This window comes from Sarcophilus harrisii, chromosome 6, assembly GCF_902635505.1.
Source record: "Sarcophilus harrisii chromosome 6, mSarHar1.11, whole genome shotgun sequence".
Taxonomy (NCBI): domain Eukaryota; kingdom Metazoa; phylum Chordata; class Mammalia; order Dasyuromorphia; family Dasyuridae; genus Sarcophilus; species Sarcophilus harrisii.
This window is the reverse complement of record NC_045431.1, coordinates 139,264,833-139,280,901: the sequence shown is the minus strand read 5'-3', so window position 1 is coordinate 139,280,901 and position 16,069 is coordinate 139,264,833. Positions and strand designations below refer to the sequence as shown.

At 36.3% G+C, this 16,069-nt stretch overlaps 1 protein-coding gene across 7 annotated transcripts in view; it reads right to left on the bottom strand.

Annotated features, from left to right (window-relative positions):
• PDLIM5 (PDZ and LIM domain 5) overlaps positions 1 to 15,140 on the bottom strand; it is a 198,549-nt gene extending 183,409 nt beyond the window's left edge. Inside the window, exons 1-2 of one of the 7 annotated variants that reach the window (XM_031943965.1) lie at positions 15,022 to 15,140; positions 11,186 to 11,323 (exon numbers count right to left, since the gene is read on the bottom strand). In XM_031943965.1, coding sequence (XP_031799825.1) covers positions 11,186 to 11,281 — 96 coding nt within the window. In that variant the 5' untranslated portion in view covers positions 11,282 to 11,323; positions 15,022 to 15,140. The other 6 variants (XM_003772866.4, XM_031943967.1, XM_003772867.4 and 3 more) reach the window with 6 other exon arrangements.
• Between the last annotated feature and the right edge of the window lie 929 nt (positions 15,141 to 16,069).

Here is a 16,069-nt window from a genome sequence, read left to right as displayed (position 1 = left end):
TGCCTGGCTGTTCCAGCCCAAGCAGCAGATGGGGCAGTGTGTTTTAACTTAAGGAATGATGATAGCTCATTTCAGCTCCCTTTCAATGACCTATTGTGTTGAATCTTGAAACCATATAAAATATTTTTTTCTTTTATACCAAGCATTATTTTCTCAAACTCTCCTTTTAAATGTACACACATACATACACACATACATCCCACCTTGTCAAATTAATGCAAATAAGGTTTCAGATGGCTTTCTTTTGACAGGGATCAGACTTTAAAGGGAACTTAGACTTTAAAAAAATATATTTTTTGATTAGTTTATATTCGTTTGTATTTTCATTTTATTCATTAAAAAAGACTATTCTTATAGTCTATAGGCTTCACCAGACTGCCAGAGGGACCCACAATACCCAGAAAAGGTTAAGAAGTTGTGCAGACCAGGGCAGCTAGGTGCCACAGTGGATAGAGCACCTTCCTATATGTGTGACCCTGGCAAGTCACTTAAACCCAATTGCCTCAGCCAAATAAAAAAGAAGAAGAAGTTGGGCAGACCAGAGACCTAGATCAGCACAGTAATACTAAGAACAAGGGGTCTGGGGTAGAAGGGACAAAGAGTGCTTTAAAAAATAGGTAATGGAAACTAAAAACAAATTTTATTCTCAATTTTCCCTAGAGTGGGCACTGCCGAAAGAATTATTGTTAGCTATTGCCACAAACCTCAGCCATCTTGGATGACTGGATCCTGAACCAATGACTAAGCAGAGCCATGTATTCATTTCATCTATCAATTAATCAAAAGGCTTTAATGAATGAATGTAAAACATTTAGTAAACATCACATATCAAGCATTTCTGGAAATACAAATAGAAAAAGAAGCTAGTTTCCTAAATTAAGGAGGTTAATAAACGTAGGATAATTCAACTGCAGAGGAGATAGAAAGGTCCAGATAGAAAGGCCCAGGAGACCTTAGGACACATTAGGATGGTCTGCTCCACAGGAATGGTCCATCACCATTATGGGATAGGGAACAAAGGTAAGAGTCAAAGTAGGGAGGCTTCTATTATATGCCATGCACTGTGTTAAGTAATAAGATACAAAGATAAATGCTAAACAGTTGTTGTTATCATAATCATCACTAGGATTAACATAGCGCCTTCAGATTTGCAAAGCACTTTACAAATATTATCTCATTTTATCCTCAGAATAATCCTGGGAAGCAAGTGATATTATTACCCTCATTTTACAGATAAGGAAACTGAGGCACAAAGTGATTAAATGCCTTTTCCAGGGTCACACATAAATCCAGCCTGTCTAAGGCTGGATTTGAACTTAGGTTTTCTTTATTCCAAGTCCAACATTATGTACTGTGCCACCTGTCTAAATTTATATAGAACTCTAAAGTCTGCAAGTATTTTACAAATATCTTTTTATTCCTCCTATTTCATACTTTCAAGGAGCTTACATTCTATAGAGATACAAAAAGGGCAGTTTCCACATTCTCCCTCTTACACATATACCAAATATGTCAGTCAAATCCATGCCCCATAGGAATAACCACAAATAGTATTCCAGTAAAGATATGGAAAGTAGGAAAAAGTCATATATCATTCTACTCATATAACAGTGTAAAAATGTTTCTCAAGAGAGAAAGCAACTCACCAACGGGTAATTAAATCTGTCCAGTAGTCAACCCATTAAAATATTTTATGAGGGTATGTAGAGGGCTGAAACTCTGAATCAGACCAGAGAATACTTAAGGCTACCCATGCAATATGAGACAATGGCTCTGTTATCATATATTTAGATGATGGCTCTCCTCACAATTGGTGCCTGCTGAATGTTTGGTAGTAAGATAATCATAGGCAAGGATTGAGAGGGGCTTGGCAGCAGGACAAGGAGGAGAGAGGCTGGAGACTCTGGACTCCAGAATCCAGGATACATGTTTGGCAAGCTGCCATGCCTCCACTTCTTCCCCTAAAAACCAAGGACTTTGATTTATCCTGACTGGCTGCTCCTGAAATCCTCCAGGGAGCTAGCCTGTACTTTACATGTGTATATCTCAAAAACAATGAGTAAACTAAAATTACATAAAAAAAAAAAAAAATATCTGCAGTTGGCCAGAGAAACAGTAATTACAATCTTCAATTGCATATGCAACCAAAACTTAGCCATATATGCAAAGCAAACTCTAAAGTAGTGAAACAAATCATAGGTAACCAAACAAGAAAGATCTCCAGTATCAAGGACTTCTGAAAGATTAGTTGATAAATGACAAAATTTTTCACCAGAAGAATTCATGTAACTATTTCCTATGTGTCAGGTTTTAGATTCATGTTGCTGTAATAAGGATCCATACAGATGAAATCATAGATGAATACATTTTCCATGAAATATAATATTTGGGAAAGGAAGAAAACATAAAATTCTTAACTGCATTAATGCATAAAATATTTTATAAATATTTTATTTCCTAATTTTTGGACATTCTGAAAGATAAGATAGCTCTAATTGACCTAGAGGATTAGCAAATTGTTGAAGAAAATCTTTCATGCCATTCTGAAAAAGATAAGACTTGGGTTATATGACAAACAAGTAAGCAGTTTCAGAACTAACTGAATGATGTCACAAAGCATAATCATTACATTTTTCTGTCAATTTGAAAGATCTCCAGTGAAATGAGGAGGAGGCAACCATTCCTAACCCAGTAATAGGTATCAAAGAAATCTTTAACAAGTTTGTAAATGGATTCTGAGGCCAATTTTAATAAATTTAATAAGGGATATAGGTGAGGTCTTATACTTAAGTCCAAACAATGAAATTTACAAGTATGAGATGAAATTGTGGTTATACAAGTTCATCTGCCAAAAAGCAAAGGGAGTTAGTACAAACTCACCAAGAAATGGCAGCCAAAAAAAGGAAATGAGATCTTAAATTGCATTTCTAGAGACATCCCCTCCAGACCTAGAGGGGATGACAGTTCTGTTCTGTTCCGCCCTATGTAGACCACCTCATGAATACTGTGGTCAATTCTGGGCACTCCATTTTAGAAAGGACATTGATAAGGTAGAAAATGTCCACAGGAGGGCAGGGCAACCAGGATAAAGGACTTGAGTCCACATCACAGAAAGATCCAGTGAAGGAACAAGGAATGTTTATCCTGGAGAAGACCAAAAAAAAAAAAAAAAAATTACCATCTTGACCCCAGACAGCAGAAACGGGAAGAATGGATGCCACCTTCTATATAAGGCCTTTCTTGATACTTCCAGTTTCTACAGCCTCCCCTAAAAGTACTGTATTATATTAATATTTTCTTGTATAAGCATATATTGTATCTCCCCAGAGAATGTAAGCTCCTTAAGGCCAAAGGCTATTTCATCTTTAACTTAGTGTCTACAGAGCATTATCATTACTATATACTGATGTTCATTGGTTAATGCAAAGAATGCATTGGTTAATGCAAAGAACCAAATTTAGGTTTTATGTCAGGAAAAAAAATAATAAAAGTCCTTGACAAATGGAACTGTCTGAAATCTATTTCCCTGTTATGTCTTCAAATGATCATTTCTCAGGTGTGTAGCAAAGGGGATTCTTGTTCAGTTATAAGCTTATTAGACTAGAGAGCCTTTGAGGTCTCTTTCCACTATGAGATTCTAAGTATCAAAGAAATTTTTAAAAATAAAATTTGATGATACAAAATGTGTATGTTACAGTTTTAAGTTTATATTGTGTCAAGAAATGTTCCAAAGAATACTAGTATAATATAGTGTCTATATATATTTTGTATTTTCAAAAAGATGGGAAAAATAATGCATGGAAAATTATATTCAAAACATTCTTGTCCAGAGATTATCAATTCTAATTCCCTGATATACATTTTAAATGATATTATGAATAGAAAAGGGGGGGGGAGATTGAATAGAAGGGGAACTTGTCTTTATAGGCTAATAATTTTCCAATGTGCTTTTTTACACTACATATTTGTAATTTGGGTTGACATGCTCTATAATAGATTGGATTCTAACAACAATTATCTATTTTATGTATGCATATATATGTTTTATATATGTATAAAACACATACATACATGTAAGATTTCTTAAACTTAGGAATGTTTTTATCTTTTCCATCCATGTAATTATAAATTGGCATATAAACTAAAGGAAAAGAGGTCAAGTTTTCTGTTACTACTTAAAAAGTAACTAGCATTTTATTATTATTATTATTAGCTTACAAATTAGGTGTTGGAAGATAAAGAAAAAAAGAGAATTTTTTAACTGGAATAGAAGGAAGTTTGGACAGAAGCAGAGACAAGCAGCATAGTTTTGAAAGTAAAGTAAAATTTTAACATATGTATTTTTAAAAACAAGCGGTGTAAAACATAGATTCATGTTTTCATACCTCATAAGATTATTGTGAGAATCAAATGTTTTTTAAACATTTGTTTTTTAAAAAACAGCACAGTGCTTGGCAAAAGTATCATATATGTATGTATATGTGTATATATTTATTTACCCTTCATACAGAATCCTCTTTTTGTATTCTGATATGTATATGCTTTGGTATATGTATGTTTTATTTCAAAATGAAAGATTTAATTTATTATTTTTTTTTAATTTAGGAACTATTCCATTGCAGTAGACTAGAGAACTTTTCACCTGTCTTCACTTGATTCTTCCATCTCTATTCATTTTCATCCTATATATCTTCTATCTTTTGTGGCTACATATCTTGAAAAAGGCCATATGACAGATGCCTTTGTTTTTTCCCTTTTCAATCTCTTTCAATCCCTTACAATCTGACTTCTGAGACTGCTCTCTCCAAAGTTACAAATGGTCTCTAAATAGCCAAATCCCACAATCTCTTCTCAATTCCTATTCTCCTTGAACATTACTGATCATTTTCTTCTCCTTTACGTTCTCTCTTTTCTCTAGGTTTTTAGGATGCTGCTCTTTCCTGGTTTCCTCCTACCTTTCAGACCACTCCTTATTTCCCTCTGCTGAGTCTTCTTCCAGGCTAGAATTATGATAAGTATCCTTCAAGACTCTGAACACTCTTTTCATCTCTCTCTCTCTATTACTTCACTTGGTGGTTTTAGAAGTGCCTCTCTCTATACTGAGATCTATTCCTATTATTCAGAATCTATCTTGCCCTCTGCTGATCTCCTGTCTTATATCTCTTAACTTGCCAAATTGAACTGGATGTTCAGTAGGCATCTTAAAACTCAGTATGTCCAAAACAGAACTGGTTATCTTTCCTCCTAAAGCTTCCCTGTCTCCTAACTTCACTATTATTATAGAAGGCAACACCATCCTACTAGTCTCCCTCACCCCAAGTTCATAACCTAAGGATTCCTCACTATCTCTTATCCAGTATATCTTAGCCAGTCTCTTGTCAAGGCCTGTTAATTAATTTCACCATTTCATTGTCTCTCAAATATACCTCCTTCTCTTCTTCTCTGACACTACCACCATTCTGGTGCAACCTTCTACCTCATGCCTGGACTCTTGAAATAATCTGCTTCAAGTCTCTCCCTATTCAAATCCATCCTCCTTTCAGCCACTAAAGAGATTTTCCTGAAGCACAGATCCAACCATATCTCAATAAACTTCAGTTGTTCCCTTTCACCTCCAGGATCAAGAATTCTATTTAGCATTCAAAGTCCTTTATATTCTAATCTTCTTACACTTTGATATATTGTTCAGTTGCTATTCAGTCCTGTGTGACTCTTTTTCATCCCACGTGGGGTTTTCTTGGCAGAGATACTGCAGTTTGCTATTGCTTTCTCTAACTCATTTTACAGATGAGGGAACTGAGGCAAACAGGGTTAAGTGATTTGCTCAGAGTCCCATAGCTAGTAGGTGTCTGCAGCCAGATTTGAACTCAAGAAAATGATTGATTCTTCCTGATTCAAAAGAATCTGAAGCTCTATCCACTTAGCCATCTAATTGCCACTCTTAATTCTTCTTTATTTATTTATTCTTCTAATACTCTTCAATCCAATGCCACTGGACTCCAAGTTGTTTGAAGAACACTCCATCTCTGTTGTAGCCATTTTCTTTGACTGTCCCCTGTGCCTGAAATGTTCTACCTCCTTCTCTCTGCCTATTGGCCTCTTGGCTTCTTTTAAGTCCTAACTAAAGGCCCATCTTCGACAGGAAGTCTTTCTTCAAGCCCTTTATATTTTAGTGCCTTCCCTCTTTTAATTACTTCCTATTTATCTTACATATTGCTTTTCTGTACATATTTGAATTCCCTGAGAGCAAGGACTATCTCTTGCCTCTTTTCTTAGCACAAGCCATTTACCCATTTTGTTTTCCTGAGGCAACTGGAGTCAAGTGACTTGCCCAGGGTCACACACCTGGGAAGTGTTAAATGTCTGAGCTCAAATTTGAACTCAGGTTCTCCTAATTTCAGGACTGGTGCTCTATCCATTGTACTACCTAGCCCTCCCCCCTCCCCATTTTTTTTTTAATTCTGACTCTACTTTCTAGCCATGTGACCACCAAATGCTAAATCCATTAACCTCTCTTGAGTCTACTCAATTTCCTCATCTATAAAATGTGGATAATACCATTTCACCAGAAGACTGTCATAAGGATCAAATGAGAATGTGAAAAAAAGCACTTTTTAAACCTTAAAGTACTATGTATATTCCATATCTTGTGTTGAGCTTAAAAAATATGTAGAAATTTAACAGATGATGGAGATCTACAAAACTTGAAACCATTGAGCCTGTAAGTTTCTAGAAGTCAGAATAAGTATCTTATTCTTTCTTGTATCAACACAATTCTTAGGCCAGGGCAAGTCAGTCAAAAAGCATTCATTCCATTACTGTTCTGTAAGAAATGACCAACAGGATGATTTCAGAAAGGCCTGGAGAGACTTACACGAACTGATGCTGAGTGAAATGAGCAGGACCAGGAGATCATTATATACTTCAACAACAATACTAGATGATGACCAGTTCTGATGGATCAGGCCATCCTCAGCAACAAGATCAACCAAATCATTTCTAATGGAGCAGTAATGAACTGAACTAGCTATACCCAGAAAAAGAACTCTGGGAGATGACTAAAAACCATTACATTGAATTCCCAATCCCTATATTTATGCACACCTGCATTTTTGATTTCCTTCACAAGCTAATTGTACAATAATTCAGAGTCTGATTCTTTTTGTACAGCAAAATAATGTTTTGGTCATGTATACTTATTGTGTATCTAAGTTATATTTTAATATATTTAACATCTACTGGTCATCCTGCCATTTAGGGGAGGGGGTGGGGGGTAAGAGGTGAAAAATTGGAACAAGAGGTTTGGCAATTGTTAATGCTGTAAAGTTACCCATGTATATATCCTGTAAATAAAAGGCTATTAAATAAAATAAAAAAAAAAAAAAGCATTCATTCCACTTATCATTTAATAAGTGCTACAAATTACTCTATGTACTGGGGATACAATAAAGATCAAAGATAGTTATTGCTCTCAAGGAACTCACTTTTTTAATGGAGGAAACGGCATGCAACTAACTGTGTATAAATTAAGTACATAGATTATAAAATAGAGATTACAAAAATGAGGAGAGCCCTACTAAATTGAGGGGTACCTGGAAAGGCTTTTTTGTAGAAAGTGGAATTTTAAATGGGCCTTGAAAGAAATCAGGTAAGGCAGAAGACAGGATGAAGAGGGAGAACATTTGAGGCATGGGAAATAACCATGATAAGTACACAAATTCACTGCACAAAGGAAATACTCAATACTATATGCTGAATCAGTGAGTCCACAGTAATATATTCTGGTTCCTTTCTACCCTTTATAATGAACCAACTTATAACTATATGTCCCTAAAAAATACACTGAGTTACTATGTATTGCAAGTGGGCAAAGAAAAAGGGAGAAGAAGGGAAATAATTTAAAAGGTACCTTTTTACCTCCCAAACTATTTACTCCATAAAGGAGGGACTCATTTTATGACAGAACATTTTCCATACAGAATCTAATCAGTTTGAATTCAAAATCTAAACCTAATCTGACTTTTCCTACTAAAACTTTTTCTAAATTTATCAAGAATCAGGAAAGTTTCTTTTAATAAATCCAAAGAATGGGAATCTAGAAGTATCTTACATAACAAGGTCATTAAAAAAAATCCCAAATCATGATATTTCAATTTTAGTGTACTACATTTTAACAATTATATGTATACAAATGTATAATAAGACAATTTCATCATGTGGAATATCAAATTATGTCTAAAATGTGGCTTTGGATTTTGCAACTAGTTTTCTAGTTCTCCTTCTAAAATATGTTGGCAAGCCTATAAACCTTACTCAACTACAATGAAACCCATCTCCACATTCCATGGCTTTAGGGCAATTCCAAGACTATAGGGTCATAAAAAGACAGACCTCAAACTCCTGCAGCCAAGCAGTCATTAGAAGGATGGGAAATTGAAGACAACAACATTTGATCATGCTGTTATAGTAATCTGAGGACTCATTAAAAAATAGTCTGCAGAATTTCCTATTCTTACTTTAAGAATTCAAGAAAAGACATATGAAAAGCTCTACTAGGAGAAAAATGTCCAAAGTCATATGGGATGTCAGTATTTTATAGCAGATGTTGAAGTTTAAGATTCTAGTGTTGCTACAATCAAATTGCTATAAAATAAAAATGTTTACAAACCCTAAAAAAACAGAATATTTATATGCTACAATAAAATTCTAATGTACAAAAAAATTTGTAAAGTCTCAAGTATCAGGATTTGATTGACAAACATACCATCATTTTTTGTGAAAGAAAGCTATGCTGGTTTTAGATGTGACAGAATAGGAATAATAAAAATAAATACCACCTTTCCTCCAAATATATAGACTATATCAAGGCCTATAAATAAATTTTTATTCATTTTAATCTAAACTGAGATTGAATTGGGTGGATTATGGGATAGTTTTAATTTAGATCATATCATGATACTGGGAATTAGGGAATTTCTAATTCAATGAAATTTTTCATACCAATCCAGCATAACTGATATAATATAAAAATGAATTTTAATATAAGGGAGTAATATAACAATTTGATCCACCACAAACACAATAACAATGTATAAGAATAAAGCAACATAACTTACAAATGAGTAATTTTGTGATACATTCATAAAATAATTTATCAAACAAATAAGTGCATTATTTTCTATTGAACAATATCACAGATCATGTTTAAATAAAATTACAAAGGGTTAAAAATCATTACAAGGTGTGTCATAATCAGTATAATAGAACCTACATTCTCTGCTTCTTTCCATTTTCCCCTCCTCCCCAATTCCAAAATGAACTGCATGCTCCAATGCACAAGGCTGGAGAAGGTCACAAGAGATTGCAGACTTTTGTAATAGAACAGAAATAACTTAGCTGCTTTGTTGCCATATTCTCTTTTAATCAGCATGTTTGAAAACCTTTAATTAGCACTCTGGCCACTAAAGGAAAGCATTTCTAATTTGCCAGGAAAGAAGAAGGTTGGGGAACCCACATATATACACAATGTTCTGTTGTATCAGAATCACATGAAACTTAAAATTATCAGCCCAGGAAGCTGAAAAACATTAAAAAGAAAATAAAGAAAAAGGAAAACAAGCTACCAAAATCTTACAGAGACATCTCTTCTTATTAATAGACCAAAACAACATCAAAATCAACTTGTATTGCACCTAAAGTAGTGTGTCCACAAAGAAATTCCTTAATTTTTTTTTAGCCCACAGCAAAAAAATGAAAACAATTGTGTGCAATGTTTAATACAGAATAATACTCCCAAAACAAGATATCATCTTCAAGTATTCATTACTATATTCATCAAAATTATTCAATAGGAGAAAATCGATCACACTGAAAACAAACACAAATCATTAACCAAAAATACCCCTAATTCCAACCAACTCTGGAAGGGATTCATACTGAAAAGTGACATACAAATTGACCTCCAAGGGAAAAAAGACAAGAATTGACTAAAAATACAAGCAGGATTTATTTCATTCTTTCACCAAAACAAACAGTAATACATTTAATAATTTTATAAACAACTGGACAAGGTGATTAATGGAGATATCACCATTTTATAAAGGAAAGGAACTGATTCAAACAAGTCAAGTGAATTATTCAAGAACATGGGAGCTTGGGGGGAGGAATTCAAAATCAAGTCCTTTATATTTTTACATCTTTTTTTCAAAAATGGATGAATGAGGGATAACTACCTGGTGAAGTGAATAGTGTCAGTCCTAGAGTCAGGAGGACCTGACTTCAAATTCCATTTCAGACACTTATTAGCTAGGTGACCCTCGACAAGGCACTTAACCCTGATGGCCTCAAGAAAAAATGAATGGAGGAACACTATAAGAAGCACCTAAATCACACAACTTGCCAGATAAGTTAATAGTAATATAGCCTATAGTTTAGTATGCATAGCAGTGGATCAAAACACAGGATATATTATAATATCAAAATGAAATATTCTCTCAAAAATAAATAATCAAAATATATGAAAATATATACATATATATAAAATAAGAAAAAAATAAATAATTAATTCTCAGAAGAGTGTTTGAGTTTTGATCATTTCATTGCTTACCCATGATCTCCACCAGGAGCAGAGGACATATAATACAGTGAAATGGGTTACTATTTTTCCCATCTATAAAATGACAGAGATCAGACTTTATTGGGTTGCTTTTCAGCTCCAAAATCTTATGATGTTGCAAGTGACCAACATGGAATTTTGAGAGCAGAAAGGGACTTAAAAAAATATCTCATTCAACCCATTTTTCATTTTACAGATGAGGAAAGATGGAGACTGACTCATTAAAGTCACACAACTAATTAGTGACAAAGTTAGAGCTAGAATTCAGTTTTCAGCCCATGTTTTTCCCATTATATAAAGTAGAATTTCAAATAATTTTGTTTAGGGACGAATATTGAAACTGACTGCTTAAAATGTTGGCTTGGTAAGATGGTAAGTAGCTTTAACTTCATCATTCTTTCTGGATAATTAATAATTTTCTGTATGTTCACATCATAAGAAACAAAACTTTTGCAGTATAAATGGGTATACTCAATAAACGGCTTCATTCACAGAAAGATTTCTTTGTTACTAATTAGGTATCACATGATGCAATTGACATCTGTTTAAAAGCTGTAAAAATTTGCTTACACTAGAGATGGTCAAAGGCATGTTGAAGTCCTTGCCACCTTGAAGTCGAAAGCCCCAAGGAGCTGGGCCAACCAAGGATACGCTGTAGTTGCTCATGATTCTTGTAATTCAAAGTCCACTTTCAGGTAATAAAAGTATCTGCAAAGGATAATTAAAGAACTAATTAAACAATTTATTGAAAAACCTAAGTCGTCTTTAAGTAGCCTATTTAAAAACAACATAATAGGGATAGCTAGGTAGCACAGTGGATAGAGCAACAACCCTGAAGTTAGGAGTACCTGAGTTCAAATCAGGCCTCAGAAACTTAACACTTCCTAGCTATGTGACCCTGGGCAAGTCACTTAATCCCAACTGCCTCAGGGAAAAAAAACATAATAATATTTAGGAGTGAATGAGTGAGAGAGAGAGAGGAGAGAGAGAGAGAAAGAAAGTATAAAATGGGAGCTATATTAAACTCTCATAAATTTCCATCTAAGAAAAGGAATCCAAAATATTACATGTAATTACTACAGGTCTGCCAGTTTCCATAGTATGAAAATTCCATTCCAGAATATATTTCTAGACATGAACATTTTTACAACTTGGTGCAATTCAATTTTATTACATGTGGCTACATTTATAATAAAGTGCTTTGCAGTATTCTTTTAATGCACATAGAAAAAAGAGCAAGATTCTATTTCAGAGTTAATTTCAGATGATCTCCCATCACACACACACACACACACACACATACACACACACACACACCCCTCATACATTCTTTTGACTGTAGTAAAATTCTGAGTTTCCCTGTAATACATGTGAGGAGTCCTGCAGCCTATAAATCAGAGGGATTCAGCACCCTGCTTTTCAAATATCAAATTCTTTCAAATTGCTTTCTTTTAAAAACAATTACCACACTATATGATGCAATCTATTGTTTGTAGGACTTTTGCTAGCTATCAAAATCTGCATCAACTTTTCCATAATCTAGGTAATGCTGTGTTACATGAATATTATAAACAGGGTCTTGGAGGGGATAAGGAAAAAATAAGGTGAGAGGGCATGTATAACCCAAGTTTAAAAGAGCAATCCAATGGACCACAAGGTTACAAGAATGGCTTCAAATACAAGATCTGCTACTTACTATCCCATGCATTAAGTGGACAAGTCACTTAACTCTTCTGTGCCTCAGTTTCCTCATTTGTTGAATGAGGGTTAGATTTGATGACCTTTAAGATCTTGCTATTTCCATAATCCTGATTACTATAAAACATTGTAGATAAGACTTTGGATGCTTGATAAAGGGAATTATGGGAAAATCACAACCAAGCAGATAAAGTATGCCCCTCTTCTCTTTTAACTACTATGAGCCCAAAGTTGCATTTTATTCTACAAAAACAGTGAGAACATTTAGATGATTATTTGGGAATAGGGGAAAGGTTTAAGTCACAATAGTGAAATATGAAGCACTGAGGGTCCTAAAACCAAAAACTGCCTGTCTACTCCAGACTGGTTTTTGCTTTTCCATAAAGGGAAAGTAAGCAGAAAATAACAGATAATCTTGGAAGATGCCCCAGCCATGGATCAAAGTTAAATAGATGAAACTAGGTTACAGATTACAGAATCCTAGACTACATCCCACCCTCACCCCCCAGGTAAATAATATTGAATTAGGGCCAATCTGTAGTAAAAGAACAGTCTCACTGTACAACTGGGAAAACTGCTGTGAACAAATGAGGATGTTACCCAAATGCACAAAGCAATAAGCAGTGATATACAACCTTGTGTTTTCCCTGTTCTAAAGATTACAGTGATTGTTAAAGAAAGGTGATAGTGCCAATTCAGAAACCAAAGAGTAGTGGTGTCTTCCTTCCACCACTTAAAAAAATGATCTTGTATTTTACAGGTACAAATAGATCCAACTGGTTTGATTTCCTGTGTCTTTTAATATTCTTTGCATGAAGCTTCATGTAACATGAGCATAAATGTTTGTAATTATTTGAGGTTTCTTTTTTTCTTCCTTCACTACTGAAATTTTGTACCAGCAATGTCAAAATATGCATTGTACTTTTCTCCAAGTATATATTTTTCTCCACGTTTTAGCTCACCTTAAAATATATTTAAGTCTAATCATTACTGGTATTTCTTAGGCTATTATGAAAACCATTATGTGACAGCTCCCTCAAAATTTAACACACCAAGCAAGTAGGAAATTAAATTTTAAAATGTAAAAAATACTGGATTTTTGGCATTTTCTTCTTTGGTTTTCTTCTTTGGGTAGTCAAAACAATCTGCAAAGAGGTTGCAGCCAGAAAGTAACAATACATACACACAAGAGTCTTAGTATCTATCCCCACACTTCCAGAATTCCAGAATCCCAGCTGCCTTTTAAGAAGGAGGAAAAAAAAAAAAACATTCGCTGAACACCAGAAGTTAATGAAAACAAGCAACAACCCAAATAGAAAAACTGCTTTATCAAAACATTTCTTAGGATAGGTTCAAAATTAAAAACACAGGAGGTTAGAGCTGAAGAGCTAAAAAGCAATAGGCACAGGATGAAAGAGGTCGGCCAGGCAGCTTTCCATCAAGCAGGATCCCACTTCACCCTGTTGGCCAAATAAGGCTCAGGAACTGGCATTCAGAGTAGGCTGATTTCAGACGCCTTGACAGTCAGGAAGCCTGAACCCGAGGATCAGATCGAGCGATCACACCCTAAACCTGCCCAACCCAGCTTAGCTATGAGTTTGTTTCCTGAGCATTTACTTCTTCCCGGCCTCTTCCCTTTTATTTTTCTCCACTTGTTATCAAAGACATATTTTTTAAAAGAAATATCTAACACTGAAAAAAAAAAAAAAAAAAAGCACTTATTACATACTAGGCACTGTCTGTCTCCGGGAATAGACACAAAACTGAACGCCTCTGACTTCGAGGAGCTTACAGTAAGGCTTGTATTTTTAAAATTAATTAATGAGACTTTACTTTATTGCTGGTTCGACTGGAATTGGCCACAAACAGGTTACACAACTATAAATATTTAGCTTTTGCAAAAGAAAAGCAGTTTTCAGAGACAGAAGGGTATGTGCATGTGTATTTCAAAGTAAAGGAAATAAACCACCTTCCCCCAAACTTCCCTACTCTCCCCCTCCTCCTAGAGAAATACCAATAAAAGTAACCAGCAAAAAATTTAAATGAAGAGAACGCCTAGGAGCCAATCCCTGCGGGCGGCCTGACAGACTGACCCGCTGGCTGAGCGGAGCGGAGCGGGGGAGGCTTCTGGGGCTTTGCCCGGAGGCTCTTTCCGCTTCGGGAAGAATGGGTAGGGCTGGGCTGGGTTGGGCTAGGCTAAGGTGCCGTCGCAGTTGCCCGCGCACCCGCTCCCAAGCAGGATCCCACCGAACTCCGCGAGTAGTAGCTACTCCTCCTCTCTCTCTTCACCCCACAGGCCCTCCGTCCCCAAGGTCCCCGGGAGAAGCCACAAACCTCCCGGGACCGCCTCCTCCCAGGGATCACGCCATCGCCCAGCTCCCCCGGGGCCGGTAGCTGGCCCCCTCACGCCTCAGGGCTCCTAGCTCTCTATCCAGAACTAACTAGGGCAGAACGCGCTCTGGAGAGGATAGAGTTGGCTCCTTGTGCCGAAACCTAGAGCCGGAGAGGGGCTGAGCACCTGAGGATCCCACACAACAGTAGGACTTTCAACGCTCGCTCCTTTTTTCTCCTTCACCGACCTCTCTTTTCTCTTTCTTCCTCCACTTAGAGGGCTATTTATCCGCTTGTTCTCCCGGCAACTCAGCTCCGCGACCGAGCTGCGGCCCTCCAACCGCTTCCTCTAAAGCCCACACAGCTTAGTCACTCACCTAGAGGGCAGGAGCTGCGCTGTATCAGGCGCGGGTCAGCGCTGACAAGTGACTGACTCCCAGGGCGTGTGAGCAACTCTCCCAGCTAGCACTTCCGTCTCCACTTTCTCCCGCGGCTCCTCCCACGACCCTGCCCGGGGGAGGGAGGGAAAAGGGGGGGGGAGTCCTCCCCACTGCTGCTGGCTCCAGGGGCCACTCCCCTCTAGGGACAAGGAAGGCTACCCAGGGAAATGAGCGGAGGAAAATAACTGCGCTAGGAAAAACGCTTCCAGGAAAAGAAATGTTGTAGCGCAATTTGAAACGCAAGTTTTCTACCTCAAAAACCAAAATTATAAATTGCAAAGATCTAGGTATCTTACGTTTCCTCCACAGCATTGTTTGTCTTTGTGTTTTCTCTTTATGTCTTGTGTTTATAAGGCAATCAAATTGGCAAATGTTTTTTTTACTAAAAATGGAAGTGCCCATGGCTAAGATTTCCCCGTCACGCAAATTCAGGGAATCCCTTCGTATTTGTATAGGGAATTCCAATGTGCTTATAGAATCTTAGTACAATCTGCACCCGTTTAATGAAGGAAAATGCCATAATCCCATATTTAAATGGAAGGAAAGGTGACAGTTGGCTTCCCTCTCCTCGAAGGAGTGAATAAGTCTGAGAGAATAACAACCGCTGGCAGTTGGATAATATTGTATATCTTTCAAAATGCTTCATATCATTTATTAAATTATAAACACACACTCCCTAGGTATGAGAAGTAGTGAAGAGATAAAGAATGGATATGATATAGACACACAGTGAGAAATGCCCCTTGTGCGTTTAGTGATCAGGGATTCTACCGCCTGGGGTTTAGATTTATAGATTTATAGATTGGAAGTCACGTACATGGAGATGATAACTGAACACCATGGGAGCTATTGAAATCACTGAAAGAAAAACTGACTAGTGGGGGAGGTAGGAGGGAAGGGAAGAGAGAGAGACTTGGATTGTAGTCTTGTGGAATAACCATAGTTAATGATCAGGAAGAAGAGAATCATTACATGAAGGAAAGCC